The 25118-nt window shown below is 38.7% G+C and overlaps 1 protein-coding gene across 1 annotated transcript; it reads right to left on the bottom strand.

Moving 5' to 3' along the window:
* Nucleotides 1–12387: 12387 nt before the first annotated feature.
* Nucleotides 12388–15129, bottom strand: LOC113121674 (tigger transposable element-derived protein 6-like). Its single transcript, XM_033325770.1, has 3 exons — nucleotides 14945–15129; nucleotides 14365–14679; nucleotides 12388–14247 (listed from the first exon to the last, which is right to left on the bottom strand). The coding sequence occupies exons 2-3, from the start codon at nucleotides 14668–14670 to the stop codon at nucleotides 12712–12714; spliced, it is 1842 nt and encodes a 613-aa protein (XP_033181661.1). The 5' UTR covers nucleotides 14671–14679; nucleotides 14945–15129; the 3' UTR covers nucleotides 12388–12711.
* Nucleotides 15130–25118: the final 9989 nt, after the last annotated feature.

Genomic DNA, 25118 nt, shown 5'->3' with positions numbered 1-25118 from the left:
TGTTTGCCAGTTCCAGTTATGTCTTCAAGCCTTTAGCTGTTACACATGGGATCTTCTGTGTTGTCCCTTTGCAGATATCTTGGCTGAGCACCCACTATTAGGAAGAGTAGCCACAGTTCTCAACTGTCTCAATTTATAGACGATTAGTCTGCCAACTGATGGATGCCTAAACTCTTAAAGATTACTCTGTATCTCATTCCTCCTTTTTGCGAGGCAGTGTAGTGTCTGCGTAGTGCAGACCAGAGGATGGGGGCAGTCTTTGTGTGGTAATGTAATGTTAGATAGAAGGCCAATGTTGGCTAACATTCAAATGTGTTTTAAGGCTAGTTAATTATAATGATATTGAACAATACATTTTAGCTACTTCATCACTATATTCAGCCTATGAAATTCCAATTGACACTGGGGAGACATGAGGGCAGGGAGGCATGTGAGGAAGGTTGGGGTGACAAAAGGTGCCATCAAATGTCACCTATCACCAGACGATAGAAAAATTCTATTGCAGTACTCAGCTTTTAACCAGTAGAGAGCAGTGACTATACATCTATATCTATAGATATAACACATATGTCACAAACAAAATGCATTAAAACAGATGTAGAAATTTGGATAAACATATAACATGTCACCTTCCTTGCAAAATTGACATACTTCCATTTGGCTGAAAATATTCAGAATTTACTGCCAACATGTATTATGAAAGACATGTAGTCTTCTATGCCTTGCCATCTGTGTTCTAAATTAATAAGATCCACATTTCACAAGTGATGTTCAATGAAGCCAGCTATACAGTATCTATGTTGGGTTGAGTGCATCAGAAACTAAGCAACAGAAAAAAGCTGTTTTCAGGTGCAGTGCAGAAACAGTTCAAAGGATTTTTATAGGTCTGTATAACGGAATATATAGTACAACGCTCAAAGAGTCCACACCGTTAAAACGTAGATGTCAGATGGGCTAATATCTTAAACGTTTAATTTAATAAGACTGTGATTTAGTTTCTGTCTATCTGTAAATTAACCCACGGTCCTTTTCATATTGATTCTCCAGAAGTCAGATCATGTTGTGAACATTATGAAACTTTAAAGAGCTGTCTGTAGGAGCTGAGGAAGGGAGCTTTTGGCTGTGGTTGACAAAAAGAAACTTGAAATGTGGGATGTGAGGAGCTTAGGGCAAGGGGCCCACCATCCAGAAGTCTACTGATGATCAAAGCATTGAACCACCAGGGTGGTTCACAGCTAATGACCCTGTCACTGGCCTTTAGGCACTGTCCGAGGACCTCTCTTGGCCAAATTACATGCAGACATGCAATTAATTTCCACAGATATGCTGCTGATACTCAGTTGTATATATGTATGTAAAGACAGATGATATTTGTAAAATTATTACAGGCTAGTTTGTCTTGATATGTCATAAGGATAAGATTATATAAATTACTAAAGTCCTGGCTTTAAGATTAGCGGCAATCCCTGTGAATGAAGCACAGTACAAGGCAAAACAAAATAGTGTTTTTATCCTGTGATATATTTAGCTTTAACAGGTATTTTACACTCAAAAGGTAAAAGGTTTTTCCTTAACCTTTGCGTGTATAATACCTAACCTTTACATTTTATCATATCTCATTGAAGTCATCAGAGTTAAGTGCAGTTAAGAAATATTAAAATATGCATATGAGCTAGATCCAGTAATGACTACAGAAAGAAATATCTTACTTCTGCTGTGTTCGAACACAGTGGCATGATAACAGCCGAGAGTTGTCCTCTAAAGCACTAATGTGTTCAAATACCCATGGGCCCTCGTTGCAGGAAGATTGAAAATACCAGCAGTGACTCCTCGCCAGGCACTTAAATAGAAAAGGGCCTGTGGTCACACTTTGTGATATGTAGCATCTTAATGGTACTGTTATGATGAGAGGTATGGAAAGACCATATATCATTTGAACCCCTGTTGCCAGACTCATCATTGCATGACAGATTACCTAGTGCCAAGTCATTTCAGTATAGTATGTTGTAAGAGGTTCCTTTGAAAAACTAGAGATAATCCTATTTGAAAATGACACTGTTGCCACAAGAAACCTGTTCACATACACACATCAATGCCAATTAGTTTCATCTGAGCTTTCTTAAAACTATCCTACTGACGATAGCAACTATTCTAATTACTTCCCTAATATCAGTGCTGTTGAGTTTTCTTGTCAAGGGTTATCATTGGTTAGTATTTTAGCTGATTCAGTGGTTGTCATCGGTTATCACAGAAAGAAATACGCTTAAGGAGAGGACTCCATTACCTCCTTGCATGCCAAATTATCTTAGCTTAATGTAGTAATTATGACAATATGAATAAGTCAGAAACTCTACATTAAGAGGATGTTGAGATGGATGCTTCCAAAAATACAAAACTTCCTCAAAGGAAATCGGTGTTCAATAATATTGCGGATTGCTGCATTTTATATCCATGACTATTTTGATCTAAGTCACAATCTTATCTTAAGTAGTTGTAATGCCCAAATTAACCACATGGCTTTAAAGCTAAACAAGTAGCTTTAAACCTTAGGATGTACGTGAATCTAATCGAATATTTTCAGACAAAAACTGAACATTATCAGTTCATAAAGTAAGAATTATTGTTGGATTGTTTAATTAGTTTCATTATTTAGGTTCTCTGAAGAATCTCATTCATCCAGGTCATGATATATCCAAACATGCTTTAAGTGGCAGCTGGACTTGACTGAGATTCTTGTTTCACATTTCAACCAAGAAGCGTCTTCATTTGTGACTTATGGTGCAGAGTCCCAGGTGTTTAACCTCTGTGGAGTCGTTAACACCTTTATGGATACTGTGATCACAAAATGGACAATAACACAGCATGCTGCTGATGTGCACTATTTATTTACTGTCCAACCGACAGCATAATTATTGGAAGGACTTTAGGTAATTTATTAACAGTTGATGTGGTCACAAATACTAAGCTCTATATAAACATGGAGTGCTGTTTTGCTTTTCAAATTCAATTTAAACAAATTAAATTTGTTAAAATTGTTTTACTACTACTATTACTACTAATAATAAAATACTTTATTTTAAGACAACAACCAAAAACACATAGGACACAGTATCAAATGGTAACAAAGTGACAATATATACCAGTTTTGTGAATGAGGTATGTTAATTAAAGCTCCATGATGCTCTAATAACAGCTTGGTTTGCCAACAAAATGATGCTGCAGGATCTAAATCCACGCTGCTTTTGCTCCTAACACACATTTATACATGCATACAGCATTAACTGAGATAAACACACAATACACACGAGGAACGAGTACTTACATCTGTCAGTGTTTTTATAATAGTTTTATGCTATCATTATTTATATCAGAGGGCAGAGGTTTTCACAGTCCATTATTTTCTACAGGCTGTTCAATTTCTGCAGGACGTGTAACTGCAGCGATCAGGTGGCCACATTGTATTGTATTTATGTGTGATTGTAGGAACACGATGCCTCATTAGACCTTTAGTGCCCTGGCTTGCCGCAGTCCCATCCAAACACAATAGCCCATCTTATTATATCTGTCTCTCGCCCACCTGACCACTCCATTGAGAGCCCTGGCAGCCATAGTCAAGCTGTTCAAGATCATGGGTGACTGGGACCTTTTGTACGTTGTAACATCTGCACACTGCCTGCCAGTGACAAGGCCTGGTGCTGTGATCTCTCCCAGAACAGGTAAATTTTTTTTTGGTCTCATCTAATCTGTCTTCCTGACCTCTCATAGCTCTTCTTTTCAATCTTATGTCTCTTCTTTCTATTTTTCCTCTTACCACCTATAGGTGGGTGATATATACATTGCCTGAAATGACTCAACATTTTCCCTGTTATTATTTTTATCCCCAGACCACCTTCCTGTCATTTTCTAGCCTCTTATTGTGGCCAATGTGCTTTTCTTCCTTAACCACCCTACATGCAAACTTGCCTATGTCCTCCCTCCCTCCCTCCCTCCCTCCCCTCTCTCTCTAGCTCAAGCTCTCTCTCTCTCTCACACACACACACACACATACATCCTCCTCCTCAGTCTCCTCCATCACCCTGCATGCAAATCTAAAGCTGTCTGGCTCCCCACCTGCACAGTCCTTGGAGAGCACTGGCTTACAGTACAGCATATTCTGGCATTGGAATGCAGCAGAATGAAATAATTTTATAGCAACCAATGGAAATGACATTAACAGTATTCAACTTTCTTTTTGGAGTTTTCTTTCTTCATTTTTTCCACCATGTCAACCTCAAGTAATGAAATAACCCCCCCCAAAAAAAAAAACAAAAAGGGTGTCATGCATGTCAGTGACATTTGGTATTCTATTTATCAGCTTATGATAAATCAACTACTTTATTAGACCCATCTAAGAAATAAGCACCAATTCCTAAAATGTATAGGTCTTTGTGGGATTTGCTAAGAGTTTTATATTTATTGGAGAGATGTTAGCATCTGTTCTATTAGATTTATGCCCCATTGTGCCCCATTGAACACAACTCATTTAACAAACCCTTTGATTGCTTGCAGGAGGTTAAAAAGTGGTTTGCCCTTAACCTTCTGGGGCTCAAATGAAAGTGAGGCAGAATCCATCCTTTCTGGCCACCATTACGCACAGGATGGAAAACTAGGTTTGTGAAACATATTTTCATATCTCAAGCCTGGTGTTAAAAATGTGGGTGTCCTTTGGCATGATAAGCTCATATTTCATTACAAACAGTAATGTTTTTTTCCTCTTAATTACCAATCTTATACAGCATAAGCTTAAGCTGTTCTTATCTAGTCTGATTAAAAAAGCCATCCATGTATAACCTGCATAATACAGTAGTCTTTCTGATGGCAAACTGCTCCTGTGCTAGTGCCGTTTGAAATTTCAACCATTTTTTTTGTGTATATTCATTTACCTGTTATTTTTTCAAATACAGCTGACATTTGTTTACTTTTATATTACATTCGGATAGATTATATAGTAATGTTTTTAGTTTTTTAACTTTCTAAATAGCCACATTTGTATCTTTCTGAGCAACCAGCCAGCAGCTCTTGGTGGTTTCCAAACTAAATTGTGCTGGGTTGACAGTGCTTTTGTTGCCCCCAGGTTGTGGAGCTCACTACATTTTGACCTGTGTTCAGTTACTGAGCGTAGTGTTTTTAAGCTAAGCTTAAGACATATTTACAGTATGTGAACTGTGTTTTGGTCCATTAGGCTGTGGTTACAGATACATGGAGTAGTTCATGTTCTGGTCTGTTATAGGTAGATAGCTGTGTGTACATTGTGTAATGCTTTAAGTAACTTTCTATAATTTAAATATTATATATATTAATTAAATTTGATGTTGCTGCAGCGTCTGACATAATGCCTGTAACTGAGAAAACAGCATATCCAAGTGAAGGGATACAATATGCAAGATCATATCAAAAATAATCAAGGTGTAGTAAACACATATTTTACACTGAAAAACACTATACAGTATGCAGTCACTTAATTATCTGTCAACACAATTAGCATTGAGTCAGATGAAAAATTGCTGTGTATTTCTAAAAACTAGAAATGTATGCATTTCTGTGGGTATAATGTGACAGGCAAAGGTTGCAACAACAATTTATTGCTAGTCACTTTTGTTCTCTAGTTACAGAGAAATCTACATTTGTAATCACTTAATTATATTGTATGTAGCTTGCATATCCTAGTTGCATTGTTTTTGGTATATCTTTCCTAACCTGACTTTAGTCTATGACAGATAATAATCTATTATGATCAGTTTATTTTCCTGTTATTCTTAGTAGTGATTGTTGGTAAGTCCTTGTTGGGTATCCTATTTATATATTATTTTTTTGTGATTGTGGTTGTGTGAGTCTACAATACACTTAAATCATCACGTAGAATATCGTAAGATATTTGCACAATGTATTAATTGTGAACACATCTGTTGCCGTATCACATTTATTTCACACCGGGTAACATTTCACACATACAAGATCGAGGCTATGTGAGCACGATAAAATAATAATAATGAAGAATGTGTCCTGATAATGATGTTAATCCCTGGCTGACACAGATGTTATCAACTAGACTCGAGCTTGTCTGCACTACAGAGCACAGAATGGCAAAGCTTTCCTGTGGACTGTGGATTCTGCATGTGTACGCTCGTAGCTGCATGCCAACCCATGTTCACCATGCTTCATGATTAATGAGTCGTTGAGTCTGGGGGACCATCTCAGCTCTTGTCAACAAAACTGATTGTGTGCATTCCTAGCATTCTATCACACACGGCTCACTATTACCCTATCTGCACTGAGTGCACAATCCAAACATCACAGTCAGGTGCAGTAGATGTCCCAGCCAATTACCAACTTGTGCGGGGTTGTTAGAAAAACATACCACATCACAGGCAAGGACCCAAATTAGTAACATCAACCATGAATAGTGTGAAGAGAAAGGTCTATCCATCTTACTTTCTTCTACCCAGTGTCTAGTGGTAATAGACACACTATGCCATGCAGAGAGCAGTCACATATTAATGCATGCTTCCATTTGCATGCACAAGCTGCTTCTGAGGGTCTAACAAAGTGAATTGCTGTATCTGGAGTGAACGTGACTCCCACCAGTCACTAGGTTTCATAAATAAGCAATTATCCATCCAGGGCATAATTTCATTAACATCATTATGTTGCAGGGCACTGCTGGCCCTATCTAGACATCTACCTGAACATGCAGTAACTAATAAATGTAGCACTTTAAAATGTACACAAGCTGGTGGAGAGAGAGGTTGTTGTACTGATTTGATCAATGTACAATTAATCTAGATTAAGATGGCACCAGTGTTTGCTGTGGATTTTCTTTTTATGTCAGAAACCTGGCTTAAAACTGGTAATGATAGTCCTTTTATGGAATCACTACCACATGACAGTTTTTTTTAGCTACCATCGACCAGTTGGCCAAGTTGGCGGTCTGGCTATAATTTTTAAAAAATGATTTTACCAGTTAAATTATTCTCTCAGTTTTGAACTACACCAGTTTATTGCTGATCTGGTTCTGTGTGCCTTTTTTAAAATTGTACCCAGAAAACCAACCAGAACTTCTGAGTTTTCATTACTCTACCTAAATTTGACTGCTGTTAGGTAGTGATTTGGTGTCCAGATAATCAATTCACTGGTGAATTAAAAATATTTGTTGGACTTTGCACAGTCTGTACACGGATCAACGAACCGACTTGGACATACATTGGACCTTATCATTTCATTTGGGCTTTCCGTTTTGATTAGCGGTACTGGCGTTCTGTCTCATTGGTATGCAGCCCTCTGGGCTATTGCTTCTGCTCCTGCAGAAGAGACATGCATGGCGGGGGAGCGAGGCCTTGGCACCTGTCAGCAGAACTGGGCATCTGGAAAAGGTCGGGTCAGGACAGGGGAGAACCGTGAGAGCACACTGGTTAGCCACTATGAAAATCTACCCACAGCCGGAAATTAACTGGAGTTGGAGACCAGCATAGCATTAGCTCCTGCACCTAGCACAGGGCTGTGCCCAGTTCACAGAACCTGGGGTTACAATATGTACAATATGTTATTCCTGCTTTGTATCATTTCACCATTACTTTGACATTTCTGTTTTGTCTCTACCTAAGCAGAAATCTTCTTGCTCTGTTGGTTGTTGGCATGTTTTCATTACAGCCACTGCAGGTGCCTTTTTTCCAGCTTTTATGGCTACTGAGCTTAATGGTGTTCATTGTTTAAATGGTCTTGATCCTTCTTCCGCTTGAGATGTCTTACTTTCTCGTTTGTCCTCTGTTACTGTTCTTGTATTGTGGATGACGTGGCCCCTGTACAACAGAATTCTTAGATTAATGAATCTATTTGGAGGCAGAGCGACTAGAGAATGTCTGATAGTACCAAAATGCTGTCAAAACTGCAAAGTTCCAGTATTTTTTTTCTGCAACTTAGAGAAGCTATTCAGTGAAATCTTCACTTCGCCCCTTTGTTTTGGTCCTGGCTCAGCTGAATAAAGACATTTTTAGTACTGTTTTTCTGTTTCTTCCTTTAGACTTATTTCTCAACCACTGGTTGGCATGGTTTTTGAAAGAAAAATGTTTTTAAGTAATTAATGACCTATTTGCTGAGAATTTCAGTTTGGTTTTCACCCACACTGCAATACAGTGAGTACTAACAGTTATAGTCAGGAGGCTAGTGACCTGCTGTTTTCTCTTGATAATAAGACCAGTGGGTTCTCCTTAACGGTGGCATTCGGCACTATGGACCATGAAATCCTAATTTGTTGCCTTGTGCTGGTCTATGTGGACCAGTCCTCAAGTGGTCAAGTTGTCTCAGAATTTCCTGGGTCTAAATTATAGTAATTACAGTAAGTAATTGTAAGCGGATCATATATTTTTTTCCATTTTTAATTGCCATGGCCCTCAATCTTTACATATATATTTTTTACATGTTATTATTATATTACAATATTATTTTTTTCCTACATTTATTATTTAAAGTCAAGTCATTTGTCTCTCACTTGGATTTAATAAAGATCATTCATACAATAATCACATCACATTCGGATTAATCTACTCTGCACTGGGCTTACTCTATTTCTCATCTTCATTTGATGCAAAAGCTGCTGCCCAGGTTTGAACACATTGCACATTTTCTACATTCTGAATATGTTAGAATGGATTTTAAGATTTTCTTTTCATTTTTAAAGCTGTACATAGTCAAGGTCCATGACATCTTACGGAACTTGCATGTCATGACAATCAGGCTTCTAGGGATATCCAGTCAGAAACTTCCAGAGGTCTTTAGGACTAGGACTAGATGGGAAAAATTAGTGCTTTATGCCCATAGACTCTGGAACTCCTTTGCACATTCATCTAGCTGATGATTTAAGTGCTTTAAAGTAATGGTTGAAAACACATTTCTGTAGCTTGGCTTGCTGCTTCAACACACACACTTTCTTTTTTAATTTATTTATTTGCCTTGTGTTTTACATTTCTTTAATTAGTTTTAACATGATGTATTGTAAAGCTCTTTTATAGCACTATATACAAACATTTTGATTTGATAAGTTATTGTTTTCTAAGGCTGGAGAGGTACAGGGCATTTGTGTAAAATAATGAATTACTGTGCTAGAATCTCAAAACCTACCTACCTACCTTACACTTGAACAACACATTAAAAGTGTGAAGTAGAGGCCAAGAAGAATCAACTAGCCTGAATACTTTCTGAATGCACTGTACATGGGAAGAGGTTGATGATGCAGTTGTGGACGATGTAGTGGCAAATTGACAGCCATTCAGAATTGCTGTCCCTAGCTGAAAGCCGTCTTGCTGCCAGTCAATTCCCAGCCAGTTCCAAAGTGCCTTCAAGGTTTCACCTTCTCCTGTTGCCTGAAAAGGCATGTCCACAATCCATAGTAAACTCTGGGTGTCTTTTGTGTGACAAATTAGGTCTGCCTGCTCTATTCACAAAATGCTTCTGGAGTGTGTGGGACTTCGCTTAAGTGGATTTCTGTTTTCATCTGTTTGAGACTGAGACTCAGTAGTGGACTCTTAGCACTTTTAGGCAGAAATGCTAGAATGCGATGAGAACTGAAAGTGCTAACAGAAATGGACTCTTTAATAACATCATGCAAAATGGTTATTAAAATTTACATATTGAAGGATGATCAAAATTATGTTCATTTTTCTCCTGCTCATACTGTATGTGCACTTGCTTCCTCTGCACACCACGCAGAGTTGATGCACAGTGTATGTGGAACTGTCTTTTTTATGCAGCTGCTAGTTAAATAGTTAATAATAAAAATACAGTAAAGAATTCTGTGCAAAGCCAACACTGGGGCAAACACAATGTTTATTACGTTTTGTTTTGTAAATTTCCTGGAAATGTAGGAGAAGAGCAGCTGTCCCTCTGTTTATGTGGATTAGGCAGCTTGGTGCAATTTTTGATGCTCATTTTGGATGTAAATTTAATTTACTTTCAAACCAACTCAAATGACTTTTTATGGCAAATTCAGAAGCACACACACCCACCTCTCCACACATTGCAATTAATGAACCATCATAGTGTGCACAACAAACAATTCTGTGTATTTTGTTTGTGCAACTGTTCAGGGTATCAAATATGAGAAAGACATAAGTGCTGTTTTGCAAATTTCTGATTAAATGTATCAACATACAATACTTTTTGCTGCTCCCACTTGTTATGACTGTAATGACAGATATTATTAGTCCAAATAAAGTTGAGATATTTCTTCTTTTTATGCCAAAAAAAAAAAATTACATAAAATGTGTCTCCTTGGATGTTTTTGATACTCCTCTTATTTACTGAGAGATTTATGTGGACATCTTGAGAGCATGACACAGGGCAGTTGTTTCACTCCTGAAGAATGAGAGTTGACAACCTTTAATGATGAAAACATGGTAGACAAAGTCTAGATATAAAGTCTGAACATGTAAGCAATATAAAATACTTGTTATTACTGAGACAGACACTAACACTGATTAATATTTAGGCCAGTCAATGCCAGCCTGGCAACCTGGAGTGCTGTGCTTGCTTCAGTTCATATAGTCCAGTGAGCTTTACTGTGTTCACTGTGTTTTTTACACAATAAAGCTGCCCTGTACTTTGACAGGAGGTTCTGATTATCATTCTGCCTCTGCATTAAACTAAAACAATCACTGCCCCCCCTCCCCCTTGGTTGTTAGACACAGCTTTTTAGCAGGCATCCACAAATGGTGCTTAGGGGCATTAACAAAGCAGTCCTGCCTTTAATATATCATCAAGTTGGAGAGCATTTATGCCACATACAGAGCAAGTACCCAAGGTCCCTTTGTAGTCAGAAGGGCCATTAATCTGGCCAGGATGCCCTGAACACCCAGGCTTACTTGGAGAGGATTATAGAAAATGTTTTTGGCTGACAGGACAGCAATTTTGACTCCACCTCCTAGTGAACCCAGGTGTCCCAGTCCACATTTGGATTATGCCTACAGAGCCATGGGTTAGCGAGTGAGTGGGAGTTGAAGAGAGTCAATAACATGCAAATCCAGACATGTAATACTTTCAACATAAACATGATTCACCTCCAGAACCAGATGGACAGCAAGCTGTAGGTCCATTAATCTGCGGTGCCTGTGTCAGTACATGTTCTACAGTATGTCTAACATGATGAACTACATATCCTATTAAGTGTCACAGTCAGCCAGCCAGCCAGCACTCCTGAGGACACAGCTCAGTTCAACAGAACTGCATGAACTCAGACCCCCGGAAAGGTTGAGAATTGAAGCAGAAGGAGGAACAGGCATGTACTGTAGAGCTGTGCTGACAGTGGGAACAGAGCTGACCATGGTGGAACAACCAGATTAGTCCAGGAGGACATGACCAATGTTTACAGTGATGGTCACCATGTAAGGATCCATAGTAACCCAACCTCCTGAGTAAAACCCTATGCAACCTATGACCTACAATAACCTGCAGCATCTGTGGAATCACAACTGTTTCCTTCACCAAGCAAGATCTTTTTTTTTGTTCAGAAGCACTAACTTTAATAAACATTGTAGATTCATTCATAACATTTTGTCTCTGCCTCTACTGCCATCTTGATGTTACTGCTTTTTGGAAGCATCAATCACCTTAAATAAATTAATTCATTGAGACATTAGATGACACGAATAAATAGATAAAATGGTTAAGAAAAAAAAAAACAGCTGAGACAAGCTAAACATTTTTTTTATTACATTTAAGTGTCTTTCAGTCAGCTGTATGCACGTTGTTATCAAAAACAATCAGTCAGTCCTAGGATAAATGCTGACAGTTGACCTCTACATGTTTCTAGAGTAAGTAAGTAAACGTAAGTCTACTAATGGTATTCAACACTGAAGCGTCTTCCACAAACTGAATTTGGTAAACAGTATTTTAGCCCAAATGTAAGAGTTTCCAGCTTGTGCAGAACAGAGGGACACAAATAAACAGTCATTCCCACAAATGTTGCAATAGATGAGAACACGTATACACAGTGAATACGGTGATAGCTGCAGCAACCAAATGCTTAGAATATATAAATATTAAATGTGCAGGTAAAAATTGACAAAAAAAAGTAGGGGAGACCGGGTATGGTTGTAACACTTTTTGCTTCAATACCTGTAACTCAGTGAATTTTTGAGTTAGAATTCTCAAACTTTTATACAGAGTACCCACATTTGTTGACTACAAATGACACCAATTCAAGCGCCTGCAAGAGTATCACAGACTTTGTGAGGTGATGTCAAATACATGGTGTTCCTTTGTTACAACCTACCCCACTACCGGGGTAGGTTGTAACACATACTGGGGTATGTTGTAACAGTACCCAAAAAAAGAAAAAACAGAGGCCACACAATGTGATAGTCTTCAAATAGCCTTTAATGAGGTTTATTGAAATCAGAGAACAATCCAGAACAATGTCTGTCTCTTTCTCACTGACCATCCACTTTCTGTTTGACTCAGGAGAGTGTGTGTGTGAGTGTCTGAGAATGATACACTGTTTTTGGTGTCTGTGTGTGTGTTCTTGTATGTGGCTCTGTGTGTGTAAATTCGTCAACTAGAACAAACTTCCTGTACAAACGGTACAGGAACAAACAGTATGTATGCTTAATGAATGCGCTACTTCAATATACCTGCGCAAAGAACATGTAGGTCTAAATCAGAAATGATGTTGTGTGTCTATTCTTAATCAGAGTCACAGTGGTGACAAATGAATGCTGGTAACCCTGGAGTGCAGGCTTGGTGAGCCCAGAGACTGCACTGGGCACATTTTACCCACACTTCCTTCGGCTTTGAGTTGCCAAATGCCTCCAAACAGATAACACAAAGGTTTTCGTCATCTGAGGTCTCAGAATCCTCAGCATTGGTTTTCAAAATTTTCTTTGTGGTCTTTCTTTGTGGTGTTCTCTCCTTTTTCTTTTGCCGTCCTTTATTTTTTCCCAAGATACTCTTTCTTACATTTTTTGATCCTCTTCTCTGCTCTTCTTCCATCAATGCTTGTTTCACTGGTGTATCAGTGAGTATTTCAGACTGCCTCTTCCTTCTGGTCCCACTACTTGTTTTCCTTGGGCCTGCTTTTGGAAATGGCCGTAAAGCCGAAGGACTGAACACCTGACCTGGAGACAACCCTGATGTGGCTGGTTCAGCTGGAGCACAGGACATGGTGGCATCATGAATTGCAGAGGAGCCAGAAGTAACCTGGTTAGTTGGAGGAGAGGAGGCAGTCCCCAGGTGAATTGGTGGAGAGTGCGGCTGGAAAGCTCCAGATTTTAATGATGTACCTGGGTCTGGACGGTCAGTGACTTGTGAGGGTGCATAGTCACACTCCTCAAAAATGTCAGGATTGAAGGGCCAAATACCTGTGGTTTGGAAACCAGCTCGAATGTTTTTGGGTGTTGCAGCTGACAGAGCAGTCTTCACAATATTTGGAATATCATATATTGTCATCGTCTTGGCCGGATTCATTTTCATCCAGGCATCACTTGCTGTGTTCACCATTTTCTTAAAAGGGCCATAGACACTGCAATCCAGTGGCTGAAGTTTATGGCTGCAGTGGGGAGGGAAGGTAAGTAGCACAATCCCCTTTTCTTTGCAGAAGTCAATAGCTTTCACAGATAAATGTGAAGAGTGGTTATCCATCAAAAGCAAAACCTTCTTCTCTGGGCTCACCTTTGTGTGTTTTGCAAAGTGATTAAGGAATAAGAGGAAGTCTTCTTCTTGCATCCATCCTGATGCGTTACCACTTCCAGCACTCCCTGTTGGCCCATTCTGAACAAAGTATTCTTTGTAACGTTTACGAGGGAATACAAAGAAGGGGGGAATTGCATTTCCCAGTGCTTGCACAGCGCATGCTACTGACACAAGCACTCCTCTCTCACCGGATGTCATTGCACCAACCTGCTTGACTCCACGACGTGCAACAACACGCTCTGGTGTCTGGACTGTTGTTACACCAGTTTCGTCTACATTCCATATGTCGCTCCCGTCAAATTTGTATCTCTCAATGACCCGTCCTAGGCTGTTGAAGAAACGCTCCACATTTGTGCGGTTAAAACTTGTGGCCCGTGTGAGGCTGGTTGCCTCTGCACTCCTCATTGACAGGCTGGGGTTCCGTTTCATGAAGAAAGTGAACCAGTCAGGTCCTGCCATCTGATTCTCATTCCATATTTGTGGGTGTGTGATGTTATATGTTACCGCCAGCTGAAATGCAAACTTTCTGACCTAAAAGAAAGTGTAATAGAAAACCTGAGTACAAAAAGCACAACATTTTTTTTGTCTGACACCTGTGCTAGTGTTCAATCCTTCTCTGGTCTGGTGGCTAGCCTGTCATATTCTTACCTCACGTGGAGTCAGTCCATAATACAAGTCTGCTGCCTGAGTCAAATAGTCAGCCAAGTTCTTCTCTTGCACCTCAGAGAAAACTTTGTTGTTGCTCCGGTAACCTACACTAGGAAGGTCACTGGACCCCTGGTCTCTCAGCTTCTGCAATGATTTGCAGTATCTGCTCAGTGTTACATGGCAGATCCCATGTGCCTTCGCAACTGATCTGACTGACTTGCCTTTCCCTGTGACCTCATCAGATGCTACTTTTAAAACATTGGCAGGCACACCTCTGTCAGTCTTTCTCTTCCACTGCCTAGGCATTCTGTAAATCTATTAGAATGAAGAAAGTGGTGTTAGTTGTATGTAAGGGGATGGTTGTAACACTATTTAAAGATGTGTTACAACCCACCCCACCCCTGTCAGCCATTGTTTAGCTAGCTGTATTAGCTCAGTGGCTTGAAATTAGCAGGGGAAAAGTGCATCACATTTAGCCTGAGAAACCACAACTTCATCTAATATAAGTCATATGATTATAACTGCAATAGTTTAAGTATTAAACAAAAAAATTTTCTTGGTCAAATAGCTACTTTCTTACCTCAAAATCAGTTTTTTCTCTGTAGAATCTGCATGTATATGTTTCCAGCCTTGACAACTACCGCGTGTGATTGGGAAGGAAGCAGACAAACACTGATATGATCATATGACTCCTACCTTATCCCTGATTGGTGGAAGTGGTGGTGTTACAACTCTCCCCATGTTACAACCATACCCGGTCTCCCCTATATTGAGTGCAAAAATGCTCATATTTAAATAATATGACAATATGAAATGTATTCTTTGAATAAATAAATAAATGCACAGTTTTATAAAATGACCATGACATTGTTAAATAATGAAACACATCTTTTAAATTCAATTTATTAAATAGTTTTATGTTTTAAACATTTTCCCAATATTAAAGAATATTATCTCATTGTGTCCTTTTTATTTCATTAGTAATTTTTCAGCAGAATGACTTTGTCAATCAAGACCAGGGGGCTGGGACACAAAGATGGTGTATTGTCAACCTCAGCAGGACGTTGTCAATATTAGCTGCAAGTTGGTAACCTCGACAGGTTTATGGTTGGGGTTATGGTTAGGATTAGGCGTTAACCCTCACCCTAATCCTACTTCTGGAAAAAGTTGAGAATTTATAGCCGTGGTCAGCAGTGCCAGAATCCTGGGGTAAATCTCTTTTCCACTAATTGTGTCCATATTTCAAAGACAGAGAAACTGGGAAAGATGTTTTAGTTAGACATCTTTTGCTCTGATTCTTAATGTGCACCATCCAATTACAAACCGATTTCCAATAAAGGGGCATATCAATCTATAACAGACTTCCATGAATGATGCACTTGTGTATCCTCACTTATAGCTCTTCCAGGACAGAATTAAGAGTTTTGGGACGTCCTTCATCAGTGACTTCCAGGTTGACCAAGTGAGAGTGAGAGCGAGAAGCGATAAAATAAGGGAACTGAGACTGAACCCTTGTTACAACCCTCTATCCTGTCTGCAGCCAGGTCCATCTCACAGCTTCAGGGCAGATTCAACATGGACATGGTGTGGAATTGGTCCAGCCCACCTGGTGTAGATTGAAAGACAAACTCATTCTGTTGAAAGCAGCATTATGAAATAAAACGGACATTGGAGAAAACACTATTCTGAAAAAAACAAACAAACAAAAAACAAGAACACTGGAAAATGACATTCTCAAATAAAAACTGCTGGAATTGAAAAAGGTGTTTGGAGCCAATCCCAGCTCTCCTTGGGTGAAAAAGCAGGGGTACACTCTGGACAGGCCACCAGTCTATCACAGTAATGTCCTATTTATTTATTTATTTATGGACATTTAGAGGTTCATTGAATGGAGCTTGTTTGCACTTATTAATACATAAATGTAAAACTATTAAAAGCCAAAAGGCTGAAGTCTGAATAAAATGAACATCTTAATGTGTGACTGAAACTGAAAGAAATGGCACAGCGTGAGTTCAGACAGAATGGGGATTGCATACAATTTTAGGACCATTTACTTTTTTTGTGAGTTTTGAATTTTTACAGAAAAGTCAGGAACGACTACAGCAACTTGGATCACTGCATAAAACATATTCTATCTCTTAAAGCCTGTTCTTGGGTAATTTATCCAACTGAAAAATGAGAAGACACGAAAATGGAGGATGATGGCAGAGTAAAAGGAAAAGGAGAAGAAAGAGAATAAAAATGAAGGAGAAAATTAACTCCAATGGACTGTAAGCTCAGATACACCTTGAATTTCTGCAAAAGGCAATATCCACTTTCATACTTAAAAGATTTGAATAGTATTTTTTTTTATCACTAAAGATCTTCAACATGCACATGTAATACAATGTGCTTTTTAGGATTTGTGAAGTACAGCACTTCATTAAAAAACACAATAACTGCTGGATATTTACCAAATATCAAAGATACATGTGTAACTGTTAAAATCTAAAAAAAAATATTCTTCCTATCAAATACACTAACTTGTTCAATTTAATTTCAGTTTTGGGAAATATGTTATAAGAAAACATTATTCCTATCTTTCTCCAGCATTATCCATTAAGACGATTTGTTGAGGTACACCCTGTTCCATACAAGTTTAAAGCTCACAGGGATGCCGCACATCCAGATGCTTACAGCGATCCGATTACAAGCCTGTAGCTTCACAACAAAAATCCTCGGTGGATTAACTTTTAGTGAAACCAAAGTGAGGAGGAAGGAGCGTTCAGCAATAGCATCGTGTATAGATATATTAGCAAGCGTTATGAATGAATGAATGACTCATCTCATTATCAGGTGAATGTCAGAGTGAGAGCCCAGCAGGCAAAGAACAGACTGTTCAGAAACCTGACTGCACAGTGTTGATGGATTGGTGTTTAGCATGCTATCACACATCCCATGTGTTTAGAGGTGTCGCCACTAATTAGATGCTCCCAGTTTCAGTAGGTATATTCTGACTGCCAATGCCAATGCTGACTTGTAAATGGTCTAACCACACTGCTAACATTGCAAATGTCTGTTATTTATTTATTATTTATTGCCATGATGTGTATTAGTTGGTGTTAAGTTACATGCTGCTCCTCTCTTTCCTGGCTGTACAACTTAACTGCTGTATAATTTTTAATTATTATCCACAACTCAACTAACACTACTTCACACTTTTGATGTGTTATTCGAGTGTAATATCACAGTTTTTTTTTTGTGATTCAAGCACAATAATCCATTATTTTACAATGAAATAAATATCCCTGAAAATTACTTCTCATGGATATGTGTTAGTTATTTTATTAGTTATTTTTACACATAATATTAATCGTGCTGGTGGTGGGATAATGATGTAACTATTAGTTTAGTAATCCGTGTGAGCTATAGTATTGTGAATTAACATATTCATCACTCATTCAATTTCATTGACTCAGCACTGAAGTCAACATGACACTCTAGCACACAAACATCTGTATCCATTGTGCAGGCAGCAAGCAAGACCAAAAACAACACATCCCTATAAAGGACAGCACAAAAGAAATATGGCTTACAAGCAGCTGAGAACAGAGATTATGGGTCAGAATCCAGAATCCTAGCAGGCAATTAAAACACGAGTATGCAAAGCATGCTGCCTGATGTTGTCTGTGGGAAATGAAGTGAGGAAAAGAGCACGCACACACTGCCTTTGTGTTATAAACAAAGTGATAATACCCCGGTTGTGCTTCACCTGCATTTAATGTCTGTGCAGGCAGCCAGATATGCTAATGTGACGCGTATGTGAGGAGTATGAACAATTGCTCAGCCAAGCCCTTCCCCCTTGGGGAGTGTGTGCTGCAGAGTGGTGTTCGACTTTTTGCAAACAGTTCTGCATCCAGGGTGCAGTGAGCATTCTGAAGTAGTGGGTAATTAAATGCAAAAATGGGATTAGCACAGTACAGTCCATTCCCTGCTTCCATGTGATTCTGACAACAGGCTATGGGCCTGCTAAAGCCAGGGATAAAGAGAACTTCTGGATGGCACTGCAGCACAGATTCCACAAGATTAGGACACACACATTTTTGCAAATATGGTATTGATTTTTCAAGCTTTTTGTCACTGCATTTTATTCCATCTGACACAAGTGCTATTCAGTAACTGTGGGTCCTGACAGGAGGAAATGGCAATAATGATAGGTTGCTTTTTTGCTTAGGCTGCACCATCACAGTTGGAGTCTGGGTGTGTTGCTAGCCTTGCTCTACAGAAAAGCACCCAGCAGACCAACATTGTCCTTCATTTTTCTTCCTTCTATCACAAATTGGCCCTAAATAACCTTCATATACTGCAGAAGAAGACCAGAGTAATTTTAACTTAGCGTGAAATTCTGTTATTACAAACCTATTTCCTCTAGAACATCAAAGACAACCAGGGCTGCTGAGTTACAGAGAGAGCCTGTAGTAGATTAGATTGATTAGAGCTGTGTCATAGCCTCCCAAGAAGGTTAACAACCCAAATCAAAGGTAGCTTCTAACTTTGTTCTTGATGAGATCGCAATGTAACTGCCGCACTTTGCATTTGTTCAGTTTTTATCTTTTAATATGAGAATAATGCGTACATGCTGGGTTCATCAAACACACTAAAATTGTGAGGTGGAAATAAGTCCTGCCACAGATGAGGCATTTTGATAAAATAACTTCTGGAGAGTTATTTAAATTACACACTACTGAACCATGAAAACCACTTATCCTTTGATTATTCCTGTGCATGGTCTGACTATGACTGACCAAGACTTTCCACCAATGGTGAGTTTCCTCGCTGAGTTGTAGTTTGCCTCCCACCAATATCTACAAAAACAAGATCAGAATTCATTATTTGTGAGCAGCAGTTGGCTGCCATTGCACTGTATCACATACCTCATATAGTTCCTGTCACGCTTTCTTTCTCATGGTCAAGTGATCTAGCTGGAAAATAATGTCCAATCAACCCTGGCTTTCTTTGTATTCCTCAGGTCCAGTGATCCAATGATAGTATAGCTTCCATATTATGGTAGCTCTAGTAGGCAGGATGTAGATGCATTCTCCCTCATCCAGAAGCAAAAACTGGACAACCTTTAAGGTCTAAGGTGAAACAGGAGCAGTAATAATCAATGTTTGACTACGAAAGGTGATTTTCTTCCATCCAGTTGTGTGAAATAATGTGCAGACAAGAGGGTTGGAGTCATCAAAGCATATAATCAGTAATCAAAATCCATATGAGCTATAATAGCCTTTGCCTGCAGTAGATTGAATTTGAATGTGCAGTAATGACTGTGTTTGGAAATCCTTTCACAGTGCTTAATCACACTGGATAATTAAGACGACACTCTTTAAATGTACAGATTGACATTTTACTGGTTACAGCTGAGACAATACATAAGAAAACTTTTGGAAAATAGCAATAGTTCCTTTACTTTTAACAACAGCTGTTTGATTAATATTTCGAAAAGTCGCATAGTATGTATTTTGATCACAAAAACTGCTTATGTACAATTTTTGAATGAATTATCAGACATTTTAGACCATTTGTTGTACTTTATAGTTCTGCACATGTTACAGTACAAAGCGTACAATACTCTAGATGACATAGTGGAACTGGTAATTGTGTTGCATGTGCTAGAGTGGAAACAGCACAGTGCATATATATGCCACATCATTTACCATGTGCATACATTTTGAATTATTACTCATACAAGTAGCTACACATTATTCTCTTATCTTTAAATGTCTTGTCTGGTTGATGAAAAAGATATGTTATTATACTAAAATTCTGCTAAAGTACCACAAGGAAATTAGAGAAAAAAAATGCATGATTGTTCCCAAACATGATGAAAATAAATATATTCATATATTTGCCTGTTTCTTGCGGGTGGGTTGAAAAAATGAACCACTAATTAATTAGTCACTGGTTCAATCCACAAGAGAGAAAGTCGGCCTTGAAGAAATGTGCAGTTCTTGCTAGAGAAATGACTTGGCTGCCATTTTTTTCATCTTAAGCTTGAGTTTCAGGTGTCAACATGTGCCCTCAAATTCAAAATGTCCTCTTGGGTGACAGGAACTCCTAAATTCCTGGGCAGCAGTAAGAGCAAAAACCTGTGTCTTGATCTCATGCAACAATTTTTTTTTTCTTTTTTTCTGTAAATATTTTGGAATAATTCTCTGGTGTAGTTTGGTGGGGTCTAAATCATTTGATCAAGGTCAAGAAAATGCATCATAATTCAGTGTCCTGATGCTATATAATGTGCTGCATTGCTGAACATTTTTAAAATTGCGTGCTGCAGGGGTAAAACAGACACACACACACACACATACACACTGTGAGAATGTATAATCAAATTATTTATTTACATTATGCAGAATTGTTACACATTAAAATCACATACTTCATTTTGAATTAACAAATTAAATAGTATCAGATTTTACAGAAAGCAGATTTTGGTCCTGCTTCCCAAAGCTCCTTTTCATGCTTAGATAATCTTACCCCAAAGTTTACACAAGCAGTTAATACGTCATTGCCTTAGCTGCTACAGTGGTTCTACAGTTGACACTGCAGTTTTCTGATTTTCTGTATAAATTGGTCACAAAATATGATCAGGTCTTCACCAAAGTCCCAAATATAAGCATACATAATATTTATTAGCAGATAAAACACAAGCAGTCAACACCTTTCATGTCTTTATCCAACACACCCATTTCAAAGATGATGGAAAAATTAATGGCAAAAGTGTTTTAATATCTGGTTGAACCACCTTTGGGTGCACTAACCTCAAACAGGCACCTGCTGTAGCTATACAACACAACACTCAGGAGGAATTAATTAGTTGGGACTATCTTATTTATTTATGGGGGGGGGGGGCTCTACTTATAACAGTAATTATGACATGAGCAAGGAAATTAAGTGACATAATATATAGAACAACCATTCCACAGTTTTATGTTAATTATTGTAAGCATTACAGTGAAAGTTGTTTTCCCTGACCCCACATTTTTTCAGAACCTACTGAAGTGTTCTTTGTGCATAAACCTCAGGGAAACTAGTACTGTGCTTTCATCCGTAAGAAGAAAGGAAGAGATCTATGCAGATATAAGAACTATGGACAAAGCAATATTTGCTTCCTATTTGTAAACCACTCTCACTCACCACATATGTTTTTTAGCAACTTCTACTTGAGGACATGTCTGATAAGAAGCAGAAAATTGCATTCACACTGTCAGCGCTTGACTTTGAAGAGACAGATCCAAAAATAAGGAGAAACCCAATTTAGTGGATGAACTAATGGATACTACACAGATCCGCTAATCTGAAAAACCAATATGTCGGGTTGACTCCATTATGAGGACTGTCCCATAGGCCTGTGGAGCAGTCATATGGGGTATGTAAGTATGTATGTACGTATGTATGTATGACTGTTTTTCATTTTGTCAAAACCTCTCGTAAGCATGCAGCTGGAACAGTCACATAGGAATCCTAAATAATCTGGTTTTATAACTACAGCTATCTTCAGCTATCAATTTTCAGCTTGATTTAAAAATGCTTTTTGGTAGGTGACATACTGGGGAAAAAGGTTTTCTATTGTTCTTGTCATTTATTATTCTGAAGAGCTTTTGGTATTAAGTGATTTTATGTATGTGTTTAAAGTTGGTTCACGTTCACTGACGTTCGCTCAACATCCCTGTGGATCTGGCAGCTAAAATTTAAATTCTGTGAATGTGATTCAGAGCACTCGAGGCAAACAGCTACTGCACATTGGAATTGGAAAGATTTGACGAAGAAACTTGAACCCCCTGTGCACCAAGGTCAATTTAAAACAGGCTGGTACTTTCTGGAGGGCAATACCACAGTGCACTCTCCAATAACAAGCTTGAATTAAAAACCCATTCAGGTGGCTGCAATTGCATCCAGCCACATTATCAGGCACCTGATGTGATGAGTGACCCTGTGGTTGTCAACCCAGCCACGGAGACCATCGATCCTTCCGTCATGGTGGTCAGCAGATCCAAGGCAGTGTTACACCTGCTGCTGCTCTGTTTATTGCCATTGCATCCCTCAGAGGAGGGCTTTAATGAGCGATGAAGACAATAAAGCCATGACACACACACATACAAACACTGACTACCAGAGGCTTGTGATAATACTATGTGAGTCACCAGGGAAAGAAAGCCCTTTGTAGTCAATGGGTAATGAAGCTGTGGCAGAGATCGAGTTGAGAGGCAGAGGCTAACTGTAAGTCTCTAGAGTCCTTGCCTTCTGATTAGGAGGTTGGAAGCAGGGCGGGGGATGAGAGGAGGAAGGGTTCACTCTGTGGCTGAGACTTTATTGTTGTGTCAAAACTTTTCTGCCCACTGGACTTATTGGACCAGTTCTCATTAATCAGACGTTTAAGGGGGGGCTAATCAAAATCAACACTGCTGAATTCATAAACAATTCATTTACTTCTTCAAGCTATCAAACTGCTGATCATCAAATTTAAATTGCAAATAACACACCTACTACTTCACAATCCTTTAGTAGGTAGACTTTCAGTTTACAATACATGCCAGAGGCGCTTTGGCAGCAGACTGGCATTAGTTTCAGTCATGATACACAGTTTGCTACACACTATAGTTTAAATTACAGCTTTCACACCAGCCAACAAGGAAACCAAAAAGGCAAGCTGCAGTTTGTCCATATCAAACAGCTTAGGTGTGAATGCATCCATCAGAGACCTTAACAAGAACTAGCTTTATCATTACATTTGACTGCACAGCTGCACATCATGACAACCATTGGCTGGGAATATTGCCCAGCACTGATAGCAAACTAGTTTAATAATACATGGGCTAGTTGTGTCACATATGCTAGATAGATACTGTGTATTGGTAAAATGCTCTGATGTTTATCATGCTCAATTTCAGACTGCTCATTGCTTTAACTGCAGGTTACAGCCCAGGACTGAGTATAATAGACAATTAGGAAGTATTCAACCACCAAACAACCACAGATGCTAATTCAAGGAGAAACAGGTGTGTCATTTAAACAATTTAAAGACAGAAGTGAAATTGATTGGAATATTTCACAATCAAGGGTGGTGATGGTAAAGTGGTGATGCTGATTCAGTTGCTGTTTGTTAAATACTTTCAGTCTCAGACACTATAGAAAAGGTTATTTAGTCAGACATGGGTGTCTGGCATCATAATTGACCAATTATACATGTTTGAATAATTAATGTACTGTGTTTTCTTAGCTCTGGTTAATTCTCTCACATGAATTGACGTGCAATGGGCTTTCATGAGAGTCATAAGCCCTCTCCTTTAGGAAGCCAGTAAGCGGGCCAAATTAAAAGACGCTGATATAGAAGTTGTCAAGATGAATTTATTAATCAGCAGGATCCATCTTAGAGCTTTAGAGCTGACAGACCTCAAAGGGCAAAGCAAAGGTACAATGAGCTGAGGCAAACAGGATCATATATTTTAGTGAAATTAAACTGTGGTTATAGATTTGTAAAATTAGAAATTAGAATGAGGACACACTGATGGCTACTTTTTGTTTGATTTTATTAACTGAGAAAAAAGTCAACACAAAAAACTGAGCAGAATTTTCAGTGATTCAATTGATCTTTGGATTAAATCTAGTTCATTTCAATATAGAGAAAATCCATCCATCCATCATCTATACCCCCTTATTCCTAACCAGGGTCACAGGGATCTGCTGGAGCCTATCCCAGCTCTCTTTGGGTGAAAGGCAGGGGTCCACCCTGGACAGGTCACCAGTCCATCACAGGGCCACATAGAGACAAACAACCTCACACACTCACACTCACTCCTATGGGCAATTTAGAGTCACCAATCAACCTGACATACATGTTTTTGGACTGTGGGAGGAAACCAGAGTACCTGGAGAAAACCCACACTATAGAGAAAATATGAAGTAATATTTTAATCAACAGAATTGATTTTACCTCTGTCCTTTACATATCACATGTAGTCTAACAGGTGTTAAACTATGTGTGAAAGGGTGACACATTCAATTTCCAGCTCTTACGAATGCGATAACTGCAGGTGGAGAGCCGAGAGGGAAGTTAACACCTTGAAAAAAGTTAATGCTAACACCTCACACACATACATGTGTAATTAACTTCTTTTCTCTATCTGTTCTATATTCGCAGAGTGTTGTGTAAACTCCTTTATCTGAAAGGACAATTCATCTCATCTTTCTCTATCACAATATTTTCTTTGCCATATCCTTAAATTCTTTTAAGCTGAAAAATGCAGTAACATATTTGCCATTCTTTAAACATAGCAAGTGTGTTGCTTGAACTGCAAGTTTCAAAAAATGTGAAAGGCCTTTCCCCCACCGATTTTCATCTGATACTGCAATGCTTTTACTCTCATTTCTGAAATGCCATGGGTTGTTTGTCAGGGTGATGTAACTCAGTACAGTTCTGTTCCCAGTGTTAACATCACAATTACTGCACCACCGCAACCGGACTCTAAAAAAACTTCTGACTTCCACTACATTACTTACAACTCAAATTAAAAACACATTTGATAATTCTCCCAGACTTGTGACACAAATCCCAACGTTTGATTTACAGTATATCTGTCCTGTCTTATCAAAATACTTCTATTGATACTGTGTGTTTTTGCATAACAAGACAAGCCAGATGACAATGACTGAAATGCTGTTATTCAAATATCTGTTTGTACATCTTGCTACAAAGACCTAACACTGTGGTGTTT

This window comes from Mastacembelus armatus, chromosome 20, assembly GCF_900324485.2.
Source record: "Mastacembelus armatus chromosome 20, fMasArm1.2, whole genome shotgun sequence".
NCBI lineage: Eukaryota > Metazoa > Chordata > Actinopteri > Synbranchiformes > Mastacembelidae > Mastacembelus > Mastacembelus armatus.
This window is presented reverse-complemented; position numbering and strand designations above follow the sequence as displayed.

Coding starts and splice junctions, on each gene's coding strand:
- LOC113121674 (XM_033325770.1), bottom strand. CDS start 14,670: ATGCCTAGGCAGTGGAAGAGAAAGACTGACAGAGGTGTGCCTGCCAAT. Junction 14,248..14,364: donor ATGGACTGACTCCACGTGAG/GTAAGAATATGA, acceptor ACTTTCTTTTAG/GTCAGAAAGTTTGCATTTCA.